The sequence below is a fragment of the Phodopus roborovskii genome, unplaced genomic scaffold (assembly GCF_943737965.1).
Source record: "Phodopus roborovskii unplaced genomic scaffold, PHOROB, whole genome shotgun sequence".
Taxonomy (NCBI): Eukaryota; Metazoa; Chordata; class Mammalia; order Rodentia; family Cricetidae; genus Phodopus; species Phodopus roborovskii.
In genome coordinates, this window is record NW_026126514.1 from 17,827,048 (window position 1) to 17,846,444 (window position 19,397).

The following is a 19,397-nucleotide window of genomic DNA, read 5'->3' on the forward strand; positions in this document are numbered from 1 at the left end:
GCCTGACTCTTCACTATATAGTTTCTAAAGATGCCTTTTGACTTCTTTTTAATTATGCAGTACTTCACTGATTACTTTAAAGATAGTATGAGTTTGGCCTTAAAAAATGATCTTATCTAACTATTTCATGGATAGCTGGAGCAATGGCTTACAGAATCAGATCCTAGGGACTAGGAGGATGCAGACTGTTTGCTTAGTGTGCACAGGCACTGCTTTGATCCTAGCATCCTCTCCTTAATCCCCTTCCCAGAGTCTATAGATTCTAATCTCACAGAAAAAAATTCCTGGTGTTTACAGGTTCTTGGTTTTGTTTTGTCCTGGGGAATTGAAACCAGAGCTGTTCCTGTCATGTTAGGTAAGTGTTCTACCACTGTGCTACAAACACAGCTCAGGTTTCTAATACAATAAAACCAAAACCAAAACTATATTCTCAGTGTGTCTAATTATTATACCAGGTTCTTAGATACAGACTAACCAATCAATGCTATTCAGTTTATGGCTTATATGAATAACATTTTTAAAAGAATCCCACTTTGAAGTAAACTTTTTTTGTGAATTAAATGAAATTTTTATTCTATATTGATAGATTTCTGAGAGTAGTACACAAGAAGTTACTGAAGGAAATTCACATTAAAGATGGCAGGGAGAAGACAGTACATTCAGTTTTAAATGTTAGATCTGAGCCAGGTGTGGTTGTGTATACCTGTAACCCTGGCTACTTAGGTGTTGAAGGCAGAAAGATCACAATTTGAGACAAGCCTTGGCTGAGAAATGTAGTAATTTCCTATCTCAGACATAGAAATGAAGCTGGGCGGTGGTGGCACACGCCTTTAAACCCAGCACTCAGGAGGCAGAGGCAGGTGGATCTCTGTGAATTCAAGGGCAGCCTGATCTACAAAACTACAAAGAGAAACACTGTCTTGAAAAAGCATAACAAACAAACGAAAATAACAACAAAAAACATAGAAATGAAAAAAAGACTATGGGTGTAGCTTAGTAGTAGAGTATTTACCAAGCAAACAGGCCGAGTTTCTCTCTCTCTCTCTCTTTCTCTCTCTCTCTCTCTCACACACACGCACACACACACACACACACACGGTTTATGGCCTAGAAACAGACCTAGGAAATAACCAGCACACACATGAGGAAGAAGTCACCAAGGAGAACACAGGACCACTGAACTTGGACAGGAATTAACAATAAAGGAGACTAAGAGGAAACCAGAGACAGCGAGGACTAGGAGAAAGTATTGTGGAAGCCGAGGGACAAGAAGGGGCTTAACAAATACTACTTAACCAAAATATTCTCTGGATATGGCAAGTAAAGTTTTGTTCAACACAGCTCTTAGTGTTGTAACTTGGTTAGGACACAAGAAGAACTGAAAAATAACATGAAAACAGATGACTGCACAGTGAAAAAATGAAAGCTATAATATCCACAGAGAAGTAAGGTTTATTTACATGTTTGCTTGTCTTAGGAGCATCCAGATCTGATCACAGTTAGGTGCTAAGAGGACCAAGACATTCTAGAAGTTTCCACAACTAATAAGCAGTTAAACACCATCTGCATCAACATAACCTTCATTATAAATGTTGACAGAATAAAGCTGTCACCCTATCTTACTCTACTTATTTTCATACACTTTTTACAAGATAATTATCTCAAAAAAAAAAAAGTATTTTTAGTCAGGTGGTTGTGGTCTACACCTGAATCCTAGCACTTGGGAGGCAGAGGCAGAGGGATCTCTGAGTTTGAGGCCAGCCTGGTCTATAGAGCAAGGACAGACAGTGCTACATAGAGAAACCTTATCACAAAATAAAACAAAAAAATGAGGGGTGTGTGTGTGTGTTTGGGTGCCATGGAGTCCCGAAGAGGGCTGTCAGATCCCCTGGAGCTGGAATTACAGGCGGTTCTGAGCCACCCAGTGTGGGTGCCAGGAACTAAACTTTGGTTCTCTGCAGGAACAGCAAGGGCTCTTGAGGCTGAGCCATCCTTTAACTTGCCTTAAACTTTATGACTGGTAAAGAAGTAAGTATTGTTACATACGAAATTATTCTATTGATTTCAGCAAGTATTTCTCTTATAGACATTAAAATAGCTTTCCAGATTCCTCTCCATATCCCTATCTAAAACTTTCAGAGTCTGTGGTCACTAAGCATATAGGATACACATTAAAAACAGACAGAAAGAACTCAAGACGGGCTGCTTTTCGTGGAAACTGCCAGCACTCATGTGAAAACAGCTGGGGATAGTGGCCTGTGTCTACAACCTCATGCTGGGAGGGAAGGGGAGGCAACCTAACCTACTTGGTATATTCCAGGTCAGTAGGAGATGTCTCAAATAAAAAGGTGGACGAACCTAAGTACAATAACTGAAGTTGTGTCTTAGACGCACACATACACACCTGACTGGAAGGACTAACAAGAGACTTTCCACTTTCTTTAGAACGATAATGAAATATTTCTTAACTAACTTAATAATAAAACAGTAACACTGAATTCAAGTTTACCTGAAAATGTAGAGCAACTGCAGGTCTGGCCATCAATTTACTAAAGTGGTCATTAAACTCTGGTGAAAGAATGTCCTGTGATAATGTTTCATAGGGGTCAAACGCTTGCTCCTATTTTAAAAAATAATGTAATGTGTTAGGTTTAAGGAAAACATATTTATACTAATTTGGTACATATTATTTAACAACAATATTTTGTTCATGTTTCCAACTAGGTCTTATCACCTTTGATTCTCTGCTTTTTAGGGAAAATAATAGTTACAGTTACAAGGGATACATTTTTAAAAAATATAATGGCCCTTAAACAGTAGACATACAGTAACATGCCTTAAAACTTAATGGCTACTTTTATGGTATGCAACTACTAAAATGTATATTCTGTCCCTAGAAAATTTAAAGTACATTTCTTTGTAAAAGAAACATAAATACAAACTTACCTAGGTTACTAAATGATACTCTTAAAGAAAGCAAAATCAGTACCTTTGTTTTACCTACTCCAGAGTTTCCAGCATTAGAAGAGTGAATACATAGTAAACACAGAAACTGCCTAATTTCATATTTACAAAAATTCCAGTTATCTGAGAGTGATCAGTAATTGAGATCTATTCCCTTTTTGTACCTTCAGAATACAAAATAGGGGACTGGAGAGATGGCTCAGCAGGTAAGAGCACTGGCTGCTCTTCCAGAGGACCCGAGTTCAGTTCTCAGCACCCACAAGGCAGCTTACAGCTACCTGTAACTCCAGTTCCAAGGGATCGCACAGCCCGTCCTCAACTCCACAGATGCCAGGCACACATGTGGTGCTGAGACACACATGCAGCTGCTCACACACAGACACAATAAATACGTTTTTTAAAGAAAGAAAATTAAAAAAAAAAAAAAACCAAAATGAGGGTTTTTGCTTTGTTTTACGGAGTGGAAAATAAACGAGTACCAACATGTTTAGCTAGGTAGTTAAAATAGTACAGCACCACATGATCCAGAATTCTCATATTTAAGTATATCCCCCTAGTAACTGAAAACACCACATATGGAACAGTATTCTCCAAATGTCCATCAGCAAATGAGTGAGCAAAAAGAACATGATACAGGCTGTGAATTCCCTCTCGGAAATGCTTGAGGTACAGAGTGCTTCAAATTTTAGAGGGTTATTACTTTGGGGGGGGGTGTTGGAATATTTACATAGACTTTATTAGCTAAGCTTCTCTAGTCTAAAGACCCAAATTGATTAGTTCAGGCTCCAAGTGCTGGATTTCAGGACATATGACTCTGGGTCTGCAGGGGAGGGATGTTTTAACTAGATGGAGTGTGTGTTGAAACATCACTCATCCACACACTTAGCATAGATGCCCTTTATAGCACTGTGCTAAATAAAATAAACAGCCAGAAAAGGACAACTATGATATGAAACCATTTAAAATATAATAGGCAAATTTACAGAGATGGAAGGAGACAAGTGGAGACCAAAAGTTAGGGGTGCGGAGTCGGGGGAGAAGATGCTATTATTGCTCATTGGATAGTTTCTATTTGGGATGATGAATTAGTTTAGTAACTAGACACTGGTCATGACCACATAACAGTAAGAATTTAGTTATAAGCACTATACTACTTACTGAACTACATGTTTAAAAATAATTAGGATGGGGCTGGTGGGATGGCTCAGCAGGCAAAGGTGCTTGCTCTAATAAGTAACTGACTTCTGGGACCCATAGGGTAGAAAGTACAGAACCAACTCTTGCAAATTGTTCTCTGACCGCCACATGCATACAGACATACATATATGCATGCATACACAAACACAATGCACACAAATTAATAAACAAATATAATAAAAAGTGGCTAAAATGTCAGCTGTTATTTTCTTATATATTCAAATTTAAAAATAAAAACAATACATTTTAGAAGCAAAGTACCTTTTAGGGTGTAGCAAGTTAATGAGACCATAAGTTATTATCAGAATGTAATATATTTTATTAAGAACAAAGGCTGAGCTGGGTACAGGGCTCAGGCCTGCAACCCCACTCTCAGGAGACTGACTCAGGAGGACTGAAAATTCAAGGTCAATGTGGGATATACAGCAGGATTCTGTATCCCCCAAAAAACAGAAACTAAGGAAACTAATGCTCAGTAACAAAATGGACACAATAAAAGTAATCTCTATTTTCAAAAGATGTAAGCAGAGATTATGAAAGTAGGTGATTTTTTTTACATGAAATCTAAAAGCAACACTTTAAAAGACCCATTGGCCAGTGAATATGAAGACACCCAAACATTTTTTTTTTTTTTTTAAAGAAGAAATATAGGGAGCTGGAGAGAAGGCTCAAAGGTTAAGAACACTGGCTGCTTGTCTTGAGGTCCTGAGTTCAATTCCTAGCAACTCCATGGTAGCTCACAACTACCCACAGTGGGATCTGAGGCCCTCTTCTGGCATAAAGTCATGCATGCAGATAGAGCACTCACACACACATAAATAAATAGATAACTCTTTAAAAAATTATGTGTATGTGTATTCAAAAAAAGAAGAAATATAAGAACAATATATATTGTTCTCATGTATAAAAATGCATTTATGCTATGTAAAATGTCATGCTCTGTGTATCTCTGTGAACATGTTGAGGTTGAAAGACAACCTGCAGGGTCCAATTCTGTCCAATTCTTCCCCCCACCAGGTTGGCCTGAGGGGTTGGACAGGTTGTCAGGCGTTGTCAGCTTAGTGGCAAGCACCTTAACCTGCTGAGCCATCTACAAGTCAGCCTTGTAAATTTATGCTTTTATACTTAAAATTATGTTTAAATATATTTACTAACAAAAAAATGACAAAATGAAAAACATTATAAAATGGGAAGACGTTATTCTTGTAAATATACACATAGCTTTATAAAACACAAAGAATGTTTATTTTTTATTTTCATATACTTTTTTTATTTAAATGAGAAATAAGCTTGTTTTACATATCAATCTCAGTTCCCACACCCTCCCGTCTTCCCCTGTTCCCCCAACTAACCCCCATCCCATACCCTTTCTGCTCCCCAGGGAGGGTGAGGCCTTCCATGGGGAGTCTTCAAAGTCTGTAATAACACAGAGAATATTTATATAAGGATAAATGTACAGGGATGAAGAGACAGCTCACTGTTAAGAGTATTCTCTTTTAGAGAGCTGCTCTTTTAGAAGACCAGGCTTCAAGTCTCAGCACCCCCATGGTAGCTTACAACTGTCAGTAACTCCAGTTCCTGGGGCAACCAATGCTCTCTTCTGGCCTCCTTAGGTACTGCATAACATTGGTGTACAGACAAACATGCAGGCAAAAACCCATACACATAGAATAAATAATTTCAAAAAGGAAAAATGTTATGTTATAGTGTTCATATTTATATTTAATTTTGAACACTTTTACAAAAAGGTATATCATTTTATAATCATTTAAAAGAACAAAATGTGATTTTACTTTGAAAAAATACAACTCTTGATTTTTGAAAATGAAGTCTAAAACCCACAAAAGCTAAAGAATGATTATCAACAAATTATTCCCTTCATCTTAAGTGTACTTAGTGTTAACGTATTCCTATGTCATTCCTTTAGTATATAAGCTTTCACAATAAATGTTAGCATTAGTACACTATAAGGATAGTTTCATTAGCTGGACATCTTGTATCCTAGCTACCTGAGAGGTGGGACATCAGGTGGGAACTTCACAGCTGCAAACACAAAGCGCTACTAAAGCTTTAAGCAGCGTAATTGAATCCTGAGTAATTTTTATAATAGTCAGCATGGCCCTCTAAATTAAATATATATGTGTTTATATAAGTGGGTGTGTGTGTGTATACACATAACTAAATTTCTTGATGTATGTTTTAGGACTTCAACGACAGTGTGAAGGGGTTCTACATACTCACCTCTGCTAAATCTTCAAAACAGCTACCAGCTAATGGATGAGGACTACTTTCATCTGTCATTTCTACTGTGTCTTCAATTAAACCTAAAAGTTTCACAGTCAATTCATGTATATCTGAAATGTTACTGAAAATCTTTTCGATTTCCTGAAAGAAAAAAAAAAAAAAAAGGTTAAGGCATATAAGGCTGAGAACCATGCTTGCACATTACTATACAAAACAGAAGTGGATTGAGAAGACTGCTGGCCTGGCAAAGTGTATGCACACCTGGTTCGTGTCCCAGCACCCCCATTACAGACAGCTGTGCTGGTGTGCATTTGTGACCCTGGAGTGGAAGGGCAGTCAGGTAGATCCCTGCTGCTCACTGGCCGGCCAGCCAACCAGCAGAATAAATGAACTCCGAGTTTGAGTTCACCGGAGGAACCTGTCTCAAAAGGAAAGGGGTTGTTAAGATGGCTCAGCTGGTGACTGCCCAGGACACATGGTGAAGAAAAGAACCTATCTCCATGGGCTGTCCTCTGACCCCCCACACACACACACAATAAATGTCATGGATGTATTTTCACCTAGTTTAAATTAAAGTACATTCTAAGGCAGTAAAAATCAAACATGAATACAAAGAAAAATTTAAGAATCTCTTGGATTAGAGAGTAAACATACTAGAAAATATAAATTCCAGACAGCTTGAATTTAAAATCCTCAAATCTTATAGCCATCTCTATAAACATCATAAACACTTCCTTATAAAAATAAATGATTCTGCATGTTTTGAAATTGGCTCAGATGATGAAAGAATGCAGGTCTTGAAGAATCAGTTATGACAACAGTTAGGATCAGAATGAAAGTGATTCCTAATCGAGATACAATTTGTTAAATTTATTGTTCATGTTCTAAAGTCATCAAGCAGCCATTCTTGAATTATTGTTTCATTTAGATTAAGTCATGAGCACTGTAGGCACGGACAGATCATATAACTTACTATCCAGACTACAGTTAACTATTACCCTGCCATCTTGCGATGGGAATATAATAAGCCATGGACATGATCAACCTGCATACGGCATCTTGGCTCTACCACTTGTGTAACATATGTGAATGCTTGGCTTTTGTCCTGGTTCTTCGGATCAGAGCTCCTAAAACATTGGGGATTTCCTGAGTGTCTCTGATCATGCCTGAGTTCATGCTAACAAGGTCACTAAGGGTTAAAGGGACAGAGTGCTCCCTCTGCTCACTGACTTCTGGAGCATGGCAGGAAAATGGAGTCCAAGTCCTAAAAAGATCTTGGACAAGGTTGATGAGCTTCTGAGTTGTGAACACATGGAGGAGCCAGGAGCATGGCTTCCTAGGAAGAACATGGAAGTTATAACCCTCAGATCTTGTCCCTCTCCTTCATTGCTGTTCACCCATATAACATTCCTCATAATAAACTGGTCAACTTAAACATTTCCCTGGGTTCTATGAGCCAGCCCAGCAAATCAAACTCAAGGAGGGGGTCACAAGGACTTCAATTATTGTAGCCTGTTGGGCCTAGGTCGTTCAGCTATGACACAATGTCTAGCAGGGGCCTCAGAGGAGATACACATATCATAAAGTTTATGAGTGAGATATTAAAGAACAAACACAGTTCATTTTTCCTTTTACAACATGCAAGATGAATGACCATGGATTAAGAGGCAAATGACAATTAACCTCTGACACTATGTTTCACACACTATTATTATACGCCTTTGACATGGGCTCTGTCTTTCAAAATCTACTTATTTGCTTATCTGGTGCTGCTAAGGGCTGTAAGGCACACGTTCTCAGCAGGGGCCTACACTCCCAGCTTCCTGTACTCTTACCAGCCAGGCACCATCAACATCCCTGTATCTCAAATGAGAACAGGTACCAAGGAGTCAGAGAATTTGCCCATGGCCACATATCTTGTAACTGAGATAAACTTTAACTCATTTTTCCAGCATTTGCCAAGAACTATTCTCTGACCTTAGATGGGCTTTAAAGTTTACAGTGTTAGTCTATGTGGGGAAAACATTGGTAGCAGGTACAGAGGGAGAAAAAAAGGAATTCTTACTTCTAACCTTCAGTATAACAGATAACATAGACTGTCCATCAAATCTGTATTAATTCAGTAAAAAGAGACACAAGAAAGGCACAGATGAGAACATTAACCAATAGCATTTGCTGCTCTTATTCCTAATATTGTCATAGAAAACCAGTGTGCTGTAGTAGAAAACAACTCAAATCCAAGCCCTAGCACCGCATCAAATTTAACTAACTCATAACTATTTTATACCAGGAAAGTAGAAACAGTGATGGCTGCCTTTTATGTCACATTTGTAAGGATCAAACAAAACTGAATGGTACTTTAAAAAAAAATCCTGACTACATTTTAGCATGTCCAGCAGGAGCTGGCAGCATTGTTATACTAAAAATGCATGCAAAAGAAGCAAGTCAAGGGCAATTATAGCACCTTGTATTATGGAGAGAATAAAAGCTCTCAGTTCTGAAGCATTCAGACAGCTGGGCTGGAAACTGCACCTATTTGTTTGTATAAGTTATTGTAGTGAAGAGCTTAGGAAGCATAAAATAGGTAAGCTTAAGACTAAATATTTTTTTAAATACAGGTCAAACTAAAGTATGGAAAGAAAAAACTCTTAAAAGAATTTTTGTAGCCAGACTTATTAGACTTATTAGAATTGGCCTGGTTTTCTTTTGCTTACTTTTTTGAGACAGCATTTCACTATGTAACCTAGGTAGGCCTGCAACTCTCCATCCTCCTGCCTCTGTATTCAGAGTCCTGGGCCTATAGACTGACTTTGGATGCTATGAAGAGAAAAGAGGGTCAAGGCACTCTGTACCAGCCCTTTACCCATCCCACCCTGTCTGCAAACAAACCACTGCTTTTAAATTTTACTTAGGATTCTTATAAAAATGACCTCTTTAAACTTCCTGCTGCTGGGGCTGGAGAGACAACTCAGTGATTAAGAGCACCAGCTGCTCTCCTGGAGGACCAAGTTCAATCCTAGCACTCACATGGCAGCTCACAACCACCCACAGCTCCAGTTCCAGGGGATCCAAGGTCTCTTTTCTTTCTTCCATAGTCACCAGGGACACATATGGTGCACAGACACACACACATGCAGGCAAAACATTCACACACAAAATGAATAATTTTTAAAGCTAAATAAAATAAAACTCTCATTGTTAGCTGAGCCTGGTGGCACACACCTTTAATCCCAGCACTTCTGAGGCATAGGTATGTGGATCTGTGAGTTCAAAGTCAGCCTGGACTACATAGCAAGTTCTAGGCCAGCTAGAACTACACAGTGAGAACCTTTCTCAAAAACAAAACAACAAAAGCCAAATCACAAAATTTAAAAATGTCCACTACTGAAGCTGGCAGTCTTCAAGCGCCCACCAGAAGGGAAGGGGCTACATCTTCCCAGACATCTTCACCATTCCAAGTGAGTGACTCAATCCCATTACATCTGATTATGAAGCAGAAAATATCATCATTCCAGTGAAAATCCCTCTCCTTGAGTCTTTCTTGTCACTGCACTTACACCTAGATAACAATTCAGATGGTTTTAAAACTCAGAAATATGTAAGAAGATCATTTATACATTTATACACTAGTGAGGTAAATAATAAACTAAGGATAATTTCAACCTGCTATTTGCTTGAGGGATATGCAGAGTTTCGAGCACCCGAAGTACTTACATAAGGCTTGAACAAGTTTCTATCAGAAAGAAAGGCTTCCCGGAATACTTTGATAATCATATTCAGTTCCCGTAGATACTGTCTCTCTTCTGCAATTTCAGTTCTGACAAGGTCATAATAGTTTAGCTCACCGGAAGAGCTAGGTTCATCTTCACAGAGAGAAACCAAACCTATATCATCATCCTGATCAAACATGTCCATCAGAACCTGGAAAGCACAAATCAGGAATGTAGTTACTTTCCTTCCTCATATAAAGCTGTTCCCAAGTATTGCAATTTAGATGTTATTACACAGTATGAACTGTACACTATATACACAAATTTATATTAGGAAATTTAGAGGAAAATCGAATGAGATGATGTTAAACTGAATATAGCAAAAGTATTATTATCTCCAGAACACACATGTATGTGCACATGTACATATGACATATACATACCCACAAAAACACATAGTTGTATACAAGAGCAAAAAGAGTTTGCTTTCAGAGAAAAAATACAGTTCTTCTACCTAGATAACTGTGATTATAGATAAGTATTTATTCTTATGAAAGTCATATTTTTATGTGAAACACAACTAATGGAAAAATTGATGATGTCTAGCAAATATCTGGTACTCAGCATCCTTGCTGTGATGCAAAGAGGGCAGTGTGCACTGGGCAGACTGAAGGGAAAATTGAAATGTCATAATAAGGACAGGTATTTATGACCATGTAAAGATTCCTAAAGCACAGTGCTCTCATTCAACTTTGCATCACAAAGATTTTATTTATGAAAATTATATCTGTACTAAACAAACATTTTTCTTGCTATTATTACTTTATTTATGTGTATTTGTATGTATATGTTTGGACAGCATGGACAACTAAAAGGTAAGAACTATTTATAAATCAAAAGCAATGGGAATAAGGTGACTATATATTTTAATACTTTTTTTAAAAATTGGACCTAGTTAATTATATATTCAAAACTGTTAAAAGTTCAGGAAACTGGGCATCTGTGATACATGCACTTAATCCTAGCACTTAGGAGGCAGAGGCAGGCAGATTTCTGAGTTTGAGACCAGCCTGGTCTACAGGGCAAGTTCCAGGACAACCAGGGCTACACAGAGAAACTGTCTTAAAGAACAAAAGTGTTCAGGAAAGGGCTGGAAAGTGGCTCAGTGATTAATGTTCACTGTTTCTGCAGAAGTCCCAGGTCTAATTCTCAATCCCAACATTAAGCGGCTCACAACCACCTGTTAACACTGGTTCCAGAAGATATGATGCCCTCTAGCCTCTATGGGTACCTGACACATATAGTGCACACAAACTGATGTAGATATACACACATACACATAAATAAAATAATCTTTTAAAAAAAGAGTTTGGGAAAGATGTGAGTGGGGAGGGGGGACACACTGGGGATACCTGAAGGAATGGGAGGGAAGAATCCGGGTTAATGTGGGGCATTGGAGATGCAAATGATCAAGATGCATTCCAGTTCTAGGGACTCTCAAGCTTCCTTCTGACCTCCACGGGCACATACATACAAGCAGGTAAAACACTCACACACGTATAAGTAAGTAAAATACATTCTACTTTTTTTAAAGGGGAAAGAAAATAGAGAGATGGTTCAGCAGGGTACTGGCTGCCAAGCCTGACAACCTGAGCTAATCCCTAACTTATAGCTTACATGGAAGAAGAAGAGGAACAACTCCTGCAAGCTGTCTCTGACCTCTGCATGAATTCCCCAGTAACATACACACACACACACACACACACACACACACACACACGACACACATATATAAACACAAAACAATTTTACTTTTTTAAGAGTTCAGAAGAAAAAAAGACAGGTATATCTCTGAAAAGAAAGGCCTATGAGATGGGAAGCAATTATGATAGTAAGAGGTAATATTCATTCATTCAGCAAAACATCTACTAGTTACCAGATACTGTACCAACTCTTGGTCAATTACAGTAGTGAATAAAGAAACCTGCCTTCCTGGTCTTGATGAGTGTAACTCCAAAGCTTTTAAAACTTGTCAGTTCTCTCTGTTTACCACCATTCTGTTATTGCTGATGGCTTTGGTTTAGGTTTGTTTGTTTGTTTGTTTTTTTGTTTTGGTTTGGTTTTGTTGTGCTTTGCTTTTTGAGACAGTGTCTCACTATCTAACCCTGGCTGTTCTGGGACTCACTATGTAGACCAGGCTGGCCTCTGCCTTCAAGTGCTGGTATTAAAGACTAAAGATGTATACCACTATGCCTGGCATTTTCTTTTGTTTTTAGACAAGGACTTACACTGTAGTTTAGGCTGGCCTGGAACTCACTATGAAGCCAAAACTGGCCTTGAACTTGTAGCCATATTCTGCCTCAGTTTCCTAAGTATTGAGCTTGCAGGCATAAGCCACTATGATCAGCCAACTCTATGCTTTAAACAATCACCATTTCTTACAATGGTACAATTTAATGTGTCCACAAATCTTTCCCAACCCATTTTCAAAATTGATATTCCTAAAAATAAACTTATTTCATGCCTGATATAAAGATGATATTGCAGCTGGGTGTTGGTGGCACACATCTTTAATCCCAGCACTCTGGAGGCAGAGGCAGGCGGATTTCTGTGAGTTTGAGGCCAGCCTAGTCTACAGAACTAGTTCCAGGACAGTCTTCAAAGCAACAGAGAAACCCTGTCTTGAAAAACAAAAATAGCAACAACAACAACAACAAAAGATGACATTGGATTTACTATCTTCTGCATAAGATCTTAATTTGTCTAGCATAAAGCCAAGTCACAATTTAACCACAATATGCTCTCCTAACCTCATAACCCTTTTCATCATTCCTGGTTCTGTGAAGCTGATGACATCTTGTCACTAAATAATAGGACTTCCATCTCCTAGCCACTTTAGACTCTGAGGAAGCCAATGATTATGCAATGTTTAGATGAAATCAGATTGTAAACAGATACATAAAATACTGGAATGTGCAACAAAAATATACAGGAAAGCACTGGGCAGTGGTGGTGCACACCTACACTTGGGAAGCAGAGGTAGGTGGACCTCAGTGAGTTCCAGGTCTACAGTCAGTTCTAGGACAGACCGTTGCACAGAGAAACCTTTTCTCAAAAAAAAAAAAAAAAAAAAAAGACAGGGGAGAGGGGGCAAATTCCCCTTTCTCTTCCCCATAAGCAGTCTTTCCAGAATGGCCCATGCTCACCACCTCTAATTCTTTGGCTTGTTCATTAGCAAGCCCACTAGTTCCTTTCTACTCTAAGATCTACTGCTGTGCCTTTGTATTCTCCTTTGCTTTAGAACTTTTTTGGTTTGCTTTTCTGAGATAGTCTTGACACCTAGTCTAGGCTAGCCGCAAACATGAGACCATTTTACCTAAGTGCCAGGATTATAAGCAAAAAGGTCCAGGCACAGCTTCTTTAGTTTTGAATAGTTGGTCATTCTCTACCTAAAACGTTCTCTGCCTGGGAAGAGAGGGCTCAGTAATGAATAGGACTTGCTTTTGTAGAGGACCCAGGTTTGGTTCCCAGCACCCAGGCAGTGGTTCACTACTATCTAACACAAATCCCAAAGGATCCAACACTCTCCTCTGTGGGCAGTTATATACATACAGCTAAACATTCATACACATTAAAAACAAACATGGCCATCTGTTACAAATTTGATCCCTAGCCATGAAACTTTTGGGAAGTTTGGAACCTTTGAGAGGTAGGGTCTTGGGAATAAAATAATTGGTGCAGTGTGGTAGAAGTGGGTACTGGAGACCACATCTTCCTCTCTCTGTGTCTCAGTCACAATACAGTGAGCAGCTCACTTGGTTATGTCCTCTGACTATAAGTTCAAATGAATAAGCAAGCCTTGACTGCGAGCTCACAGCAGCCCTCCTTCTTCCTGTCAATCATCTCAAAGACAGTACTTGATAACACCAACAGAACACTGAGAGAAAGACTATGATACCACAACTCCTAAATTCAAATATATGTGGATCATAGTAATATATAAAAAAACAACAAAATTAGAGAAAACTGGAAGGTATATACACCTAAAATAAGAGTTTACTGTTCAATGTCAGGTATTTCCTTTTTGAACAAAGTCTGGAATCTAGAATATTCATGTTGTGGAATATTACTTCAACTACTTAAAGATGTGTTACATTTGTTTGACAATGTAAAGATGAGTTGCTTTGCCTAAGGCACTTCATTGTTCTAATAAAGAGCTGAATGGCCAATAGCTAGGCAGAGATGGAATACACAGGGCTGGCAGACAGAGAGAACAAGTAAAAGGAACAATCTAGCCTTGAAGAAAAAGAGAGGATGAAAGGAAAAAGAGAGGGAGATGCCCAGGGCCAGACAGGTAGACACGGAGGAAACAGGAAAAATAGGCCACACAGAATGAAGAAAGGTAAAAAGCCCCGAGCCAAAAACATAGATGAAGAGGAACACGTTAAATAAAGTTATAAGAGCTAGCTAAGAAATAAGCATAAGCTAAGACTGAGAATTCATAACTAATAAGTCCTGTGTCATGATGTGGGGGCTCATGGTCTAAGAAAGCTTGCTACAAACCCCTACCCATGTCTCTATCACTTAGTGCAAATGAAAACTTCACACAGCTTTTCAGGTTCTCTCTGACTCCCCACTGTCTACCAGCAATCTTCTATCTTTCCCACAGAATTGCCCAATTAATACTGAAATTTCTGTATATGTATATGTATAAATGGTTATAAGCTATTAGAGAGGGAATGAATGCTAAAGCCCCAAATGACTGAAGGAAGGAACAGTACAACACAAAGCATTTGGGGGGTCATGTTCAAAACAAGAATAAATAATCAGAGCCAAGATGACTGTGACGACAATCTTACAAACTCAGCTACTCAGAGGGCTGAGGCAGGGAGCTGCAAACTTGAGGCTAACTTGGGAACTTCAGTAGGCCCTTGTATCAAAATAAAGTAAAAAGGGCCAGGGATATGACCCAGTGCTACAGAGCTGGCTTAATGTGTGCTTGTTCAATTCCTAGAGTTGCCAATAAACAAGTAAACAACAAATAGATAGATAAATGATAGACTGATAGGCAACAGACAGACAGATAGAGGTAGGTTTTAAAACAGATGGAATATTACCATGCAAGAAAAAGATAGCCGGGGAGGAGGGAGGAGAACTGGGATTGGAATGTAAAAACTAGATTAATAAAAAAGTAAAAAAAAAAAAAAAAAAAAAAAAAAAAAGAAGAAGAAGAAGAAGAAGAAGAAGAATAAGACTCCTTATTCCCACCACAGCTAGGCTTGACAAATTAAGCTTCTTCAGAGAAGCACACTGCCTTCCTTTTCCCCTGTCTTAAACAGTAATCTCCTTTAGCATTATATTCAACTCTGGCAATTTAAATACTACTTTTCTCAGTAGTGACAGACATGATCTTTACTGTAATGTGATTGTTCTTAGTAATCTGCGATTTGCTAGCACACTTTGTAACACTAAAATATTGCTTTTATTTGTAAATGTAAAAAAAAAAGTTTTCATGTTTTTGTCTAGAAATTAACCATCTCTAGAAATTTCTCAAATAGTTATTAAACACATGATTCATAAGCTCTTGAAATAATGACCACTAGAAACAAGTTTAGATTTACAAAGATCACACCATGTCAAATAAGATCAGTTCATTCACATAACTAGAATCACAAATACAGTCATCTGCATTTTTAGCTAAGCACATGACTGTCTCTTGTGACAAACAGGAGACTGTGAAAAGGAAGTCTGAAGCAAGGATCAGCAAACTACAGTACACATGCCAAATCCTGCCCACTATCTGTCTATTTGCAAGAAGTTTTACTGGAACAAAACCTATGCTCATTTGTTTAAGGATATTTTTTGTGTGCTACCAGGGTAAAAATGAGTAGTTGTAAAAGACTACAATAGTTATCATCTCATTTTTGTGGGTTCTTGGGGGACTGCTGTTGTTTAATTGTTCTGAAACAGATTATTAATATATAGCCTGGAATTTGCTGAGAATTCACAATGGACACCAGGCTGTCCTCAAACTTGTAGCAACCTTCCTGCCTTTGCTACTAAGTGCTAAGTGCATATACCACCATGCCCAGTTTTAGGCTGGCTCTTTATATATTTGTTGATGTTGAACCAGACAAGATGTAAATAACAGAAGAAACGTTTTAAACCTAGCAAGATGTTTTTATTTAAAACATTATTATTACTATTATTATTATTGTTATTATTATTATGTTTTTCTTTTTGAGACAGGGTTTTATTATATAGCCCTGGCAGTCCCAGAACTCACTTTTGTAGACCAAGCTGGCCTAAAACTCACAGAGATCTGCCTGCCTCTGTCTCCCAAGTGCTGGTATTAAAGGCATGCACCATTACCACCTGGCTAAAACCTTATTCTTTATATTGTTCTTTTAAGATACTTTTACTGAGCAATTTCAACTAAAACAAAGTTTCTCAAACTAACATATAACTTCAAAATCAATATGAAAATTACTGCAGTTAAGTTTGAGTTAATCTTATAATTTTTAAAGTCCATAGTATGAGTTGAAGAAATCAAAAGCAGAAGAGTACCTCATTATAAAGTCCTCAGGGGCTAAAGGGATAGCTCACAACCAAAAATATAAAAGTTCTCAGAGGCTCAGATGTCTGCAAGCTCAGTAAGTAACAGGGTGATATGGACATTTAAAGAGTTAATACTTAAACTACAAAAGAAGAGCATAAAACATAAAGGAAGGGGCCATTTCATTATAGTCAGTGTTGGTAAAACCAAATCTAGATAATTGTCTTTGGCCTCTGAACACTATGTGCACTTGGTGAACATAAATTCACATGTACACAAAAATAAAATCGGTATATTAACCTTAAGAAAAAAGGTGGGTGGGTAGGAAAGGCACAGCCTGATGTTGGAGAACATGACAAACTAGAGTAGAGGCCATGCCCACTCAGATTCCCAGAGTAGGTAGAAGGGCGGTGCCTACAACAGTAGTGGGAGAAGACAGACTGATAATGTACCGGAGAATTGCTCAAAGAAGAAGATATATTAAGGAAATGAGATTCTTCAATGACAAATATGAAAAGGGAAGACTAAAGTGAAATCTTTGTTTTTAATTTTCTATTATTTTTTATTTAAATTAGAAACAATTTTATTTTATGTATCAATCCCAGTTCCCTCTCCCTCCCATTCTTCCATGTCTCCCTCCAACCCCCATATCATCCCTCTTCTGCTCCATAGAAAGAGTGAGGCTTTCTATGGGGGATCATCAAAGTCTGTCACATTGTTTGGGGTGTGTGTGTCTAGGCTGAGAGAGTATCCCTCTATGGGGAGTGGGCTCCCAATGTCCATTCATACACTAGGGATAAATGCTGTTCCATTACCAGGGGCCCCATAGACTGCCCAGTCCTCCTAACTGACACCCATGTGCAGGGGGCCTGGTTCCATCCTGTGCTGGTTTCCAAGCTGTGAGTCTGGGGTCCATGAGCTCCCCCTTGTTCAGGACAGCTGTTTATGTGGGTTTTCCCAGTGCGGTCTTAAACCTTTTGCTCATCACTCCTCCCTCTCTACAACTGTATTCCAGGAATTTGCCTCAGTGCTTAGCTGTGGGTCTCTGCTTCTGCTTCCATCAGCTACCAGATGAAGGCTGTAGGGTGGCATTTAAGGTAGTCATCAATCTCATTATAGGGGAAGGGCATTTAAGACAGCCTCTACTCTATTGCTTAGATTGTTAGTTGGGGCCATCCTTATAGATCTCTGGACATTTCCCTAGTGCCAGATTTCTCTCTAAACCTATAATGGCTCCCTCTATTAAGGTATCTCTTTTCTTACTCTCCTCTATTCTTCCCGTGACTCAATCTTCCTGGTCCACCATATCTTCCTCCCCACTCCTCTTTCTCCTAACTACACCCCTCTTCCCGTGTCCCAATAAAGTGAAATCTTAATGGCTGGACTAGAGAACTGAGAATCAGGCGTAGCGTGGGGGTGTCATTAATGAGACAGGGTGCCTCCATCAGCAATGAGCTCCTCTACCCACATCTTGGGTCCATAAATACCATGTACTATAAAGGATCTAAAGTTTTAGTTACGGTTATTGCTGTCGTTTTAGAAAAATAACTAATTCTAAGCTTGCCAAGTGCTATATTGAACAAGATGAACCTAGACTGTCTACTGCTGAAATAGAGTACTCCCAAAAGACAAATTCATGTTTACAGAAGCAAATAGAATGTTGGTTTAGAACCTAGGAAGAGAAATGAGAGATGAGGGCCAAAAGGTAAAAAGTCTCAATTAGACAGAAGAAAAAACAGTATATCCAAGGTACAGCATAAGAATATATTAAATAATAAAGTACTGTACATTTCAAAATTGCTAATAAGTTTCAAATGTTCTCACCGCAAATATACAAATTTGAGTTAACAGATAATAGTAAAGTTCATTCCATACTGTATTTATAACTCAGAGCCACAGTGTAACTCCTGAAGTATAAACCTACAACTTGTCAATTTATACATAAAAATAAACAAAAAGAAATTATTTCAAAAAGTGACAGAAATACAGTCAAGTTCCCCCTGACATGGTCAAATCTGCAATAATTTGACCATCTAAATAACTAATTATCACCCACTGAGTAGCATTAAAGCCTGTAAATCTATATTTAAATGAATCAACCAACTTAAAGAGTAATAAGGAATAAGAGAGAGTCTCAAAATATTTTACAAATACTTGTTAATTACAAAAGGAAAAACAGGGATTGAAAGAAAAGATTGGTAGAAGCATCATCACTAATGAATTGTACTGAAATTATGTTGCATACCACGTGAGAAAATACAGTGAGAGCATAGTGTACTTCTATGAATTCCTGATGAAGACTATAACCTGATTCTAGCCAAAACATAACACCAGAAAAATTCTACACTGATGACCATTATCACTTGACTCATAGTTTTCCAGTGTTGAGGTCATAAAAATTAAAGAAGGGATTTTTCTAGGAGAAAAGAGTCATGACAACTAAGTAGATAATGTTATGACTCTGAACTAAATCATTTTGCTGTAAAGGATATCATGGGAACAATAGCACACTGCATTGATATGCCAATGTGCTGGATTCTGACTTGTACTGTAGGGAAATGTTCTTGTCAGTAGTGTATCCTATGCAGGCTCTTTACTCTCAAAATGATTCAGAATGTACTGTACTTCCAGCTTTTCTATCTGTTTAAGTCACTTTCAGAGTAACAAAAAGTATGTAATCATGATTTTAGAAGTAAAAATAAAAATGACAAATTTCTACAATAAAA

General features: G+C 38.2%; 1 protein-coding gene across 5 annotated transcripts in view; it reads right to left on the minus strand.

Moving 5' to 3' along the window:
* Nucleotides 1–19,397, minus strand: part of Sos2 (SOS Ras/Rho guanine nucleotide exchange factor 2) — a 207,751-nt gene that overhangs the window by 155,342 nt on the left and 33,012 nt on the right. For all 5 annotated transcript variants that reach the window (XR_007835198.1, XM_051195930.1, XM_051195928.1 and 2 more), the window contains exons 5-7: nt 10,120–10,326; nt 6,403–6,546; nt 2,510–2,620 (exon numbers count right to left, since the gene is read on the minus strand). Coding sequence is in view for 4 of the 5 variants with exons in the window: in XM_051195930.1 (XP_051051887.1) it covers nt 2,510–2,620; nt 6,403–6,546; nt 10,120–10,326 (462 nt within the window). In the remaining variant the exon portion in view is untranslated. The remainder of the gene's footprint in view (nt 1–2,509; nt 2,621–6,402; nt 6,547–10,119; nt 10,327–19,397) is intronic.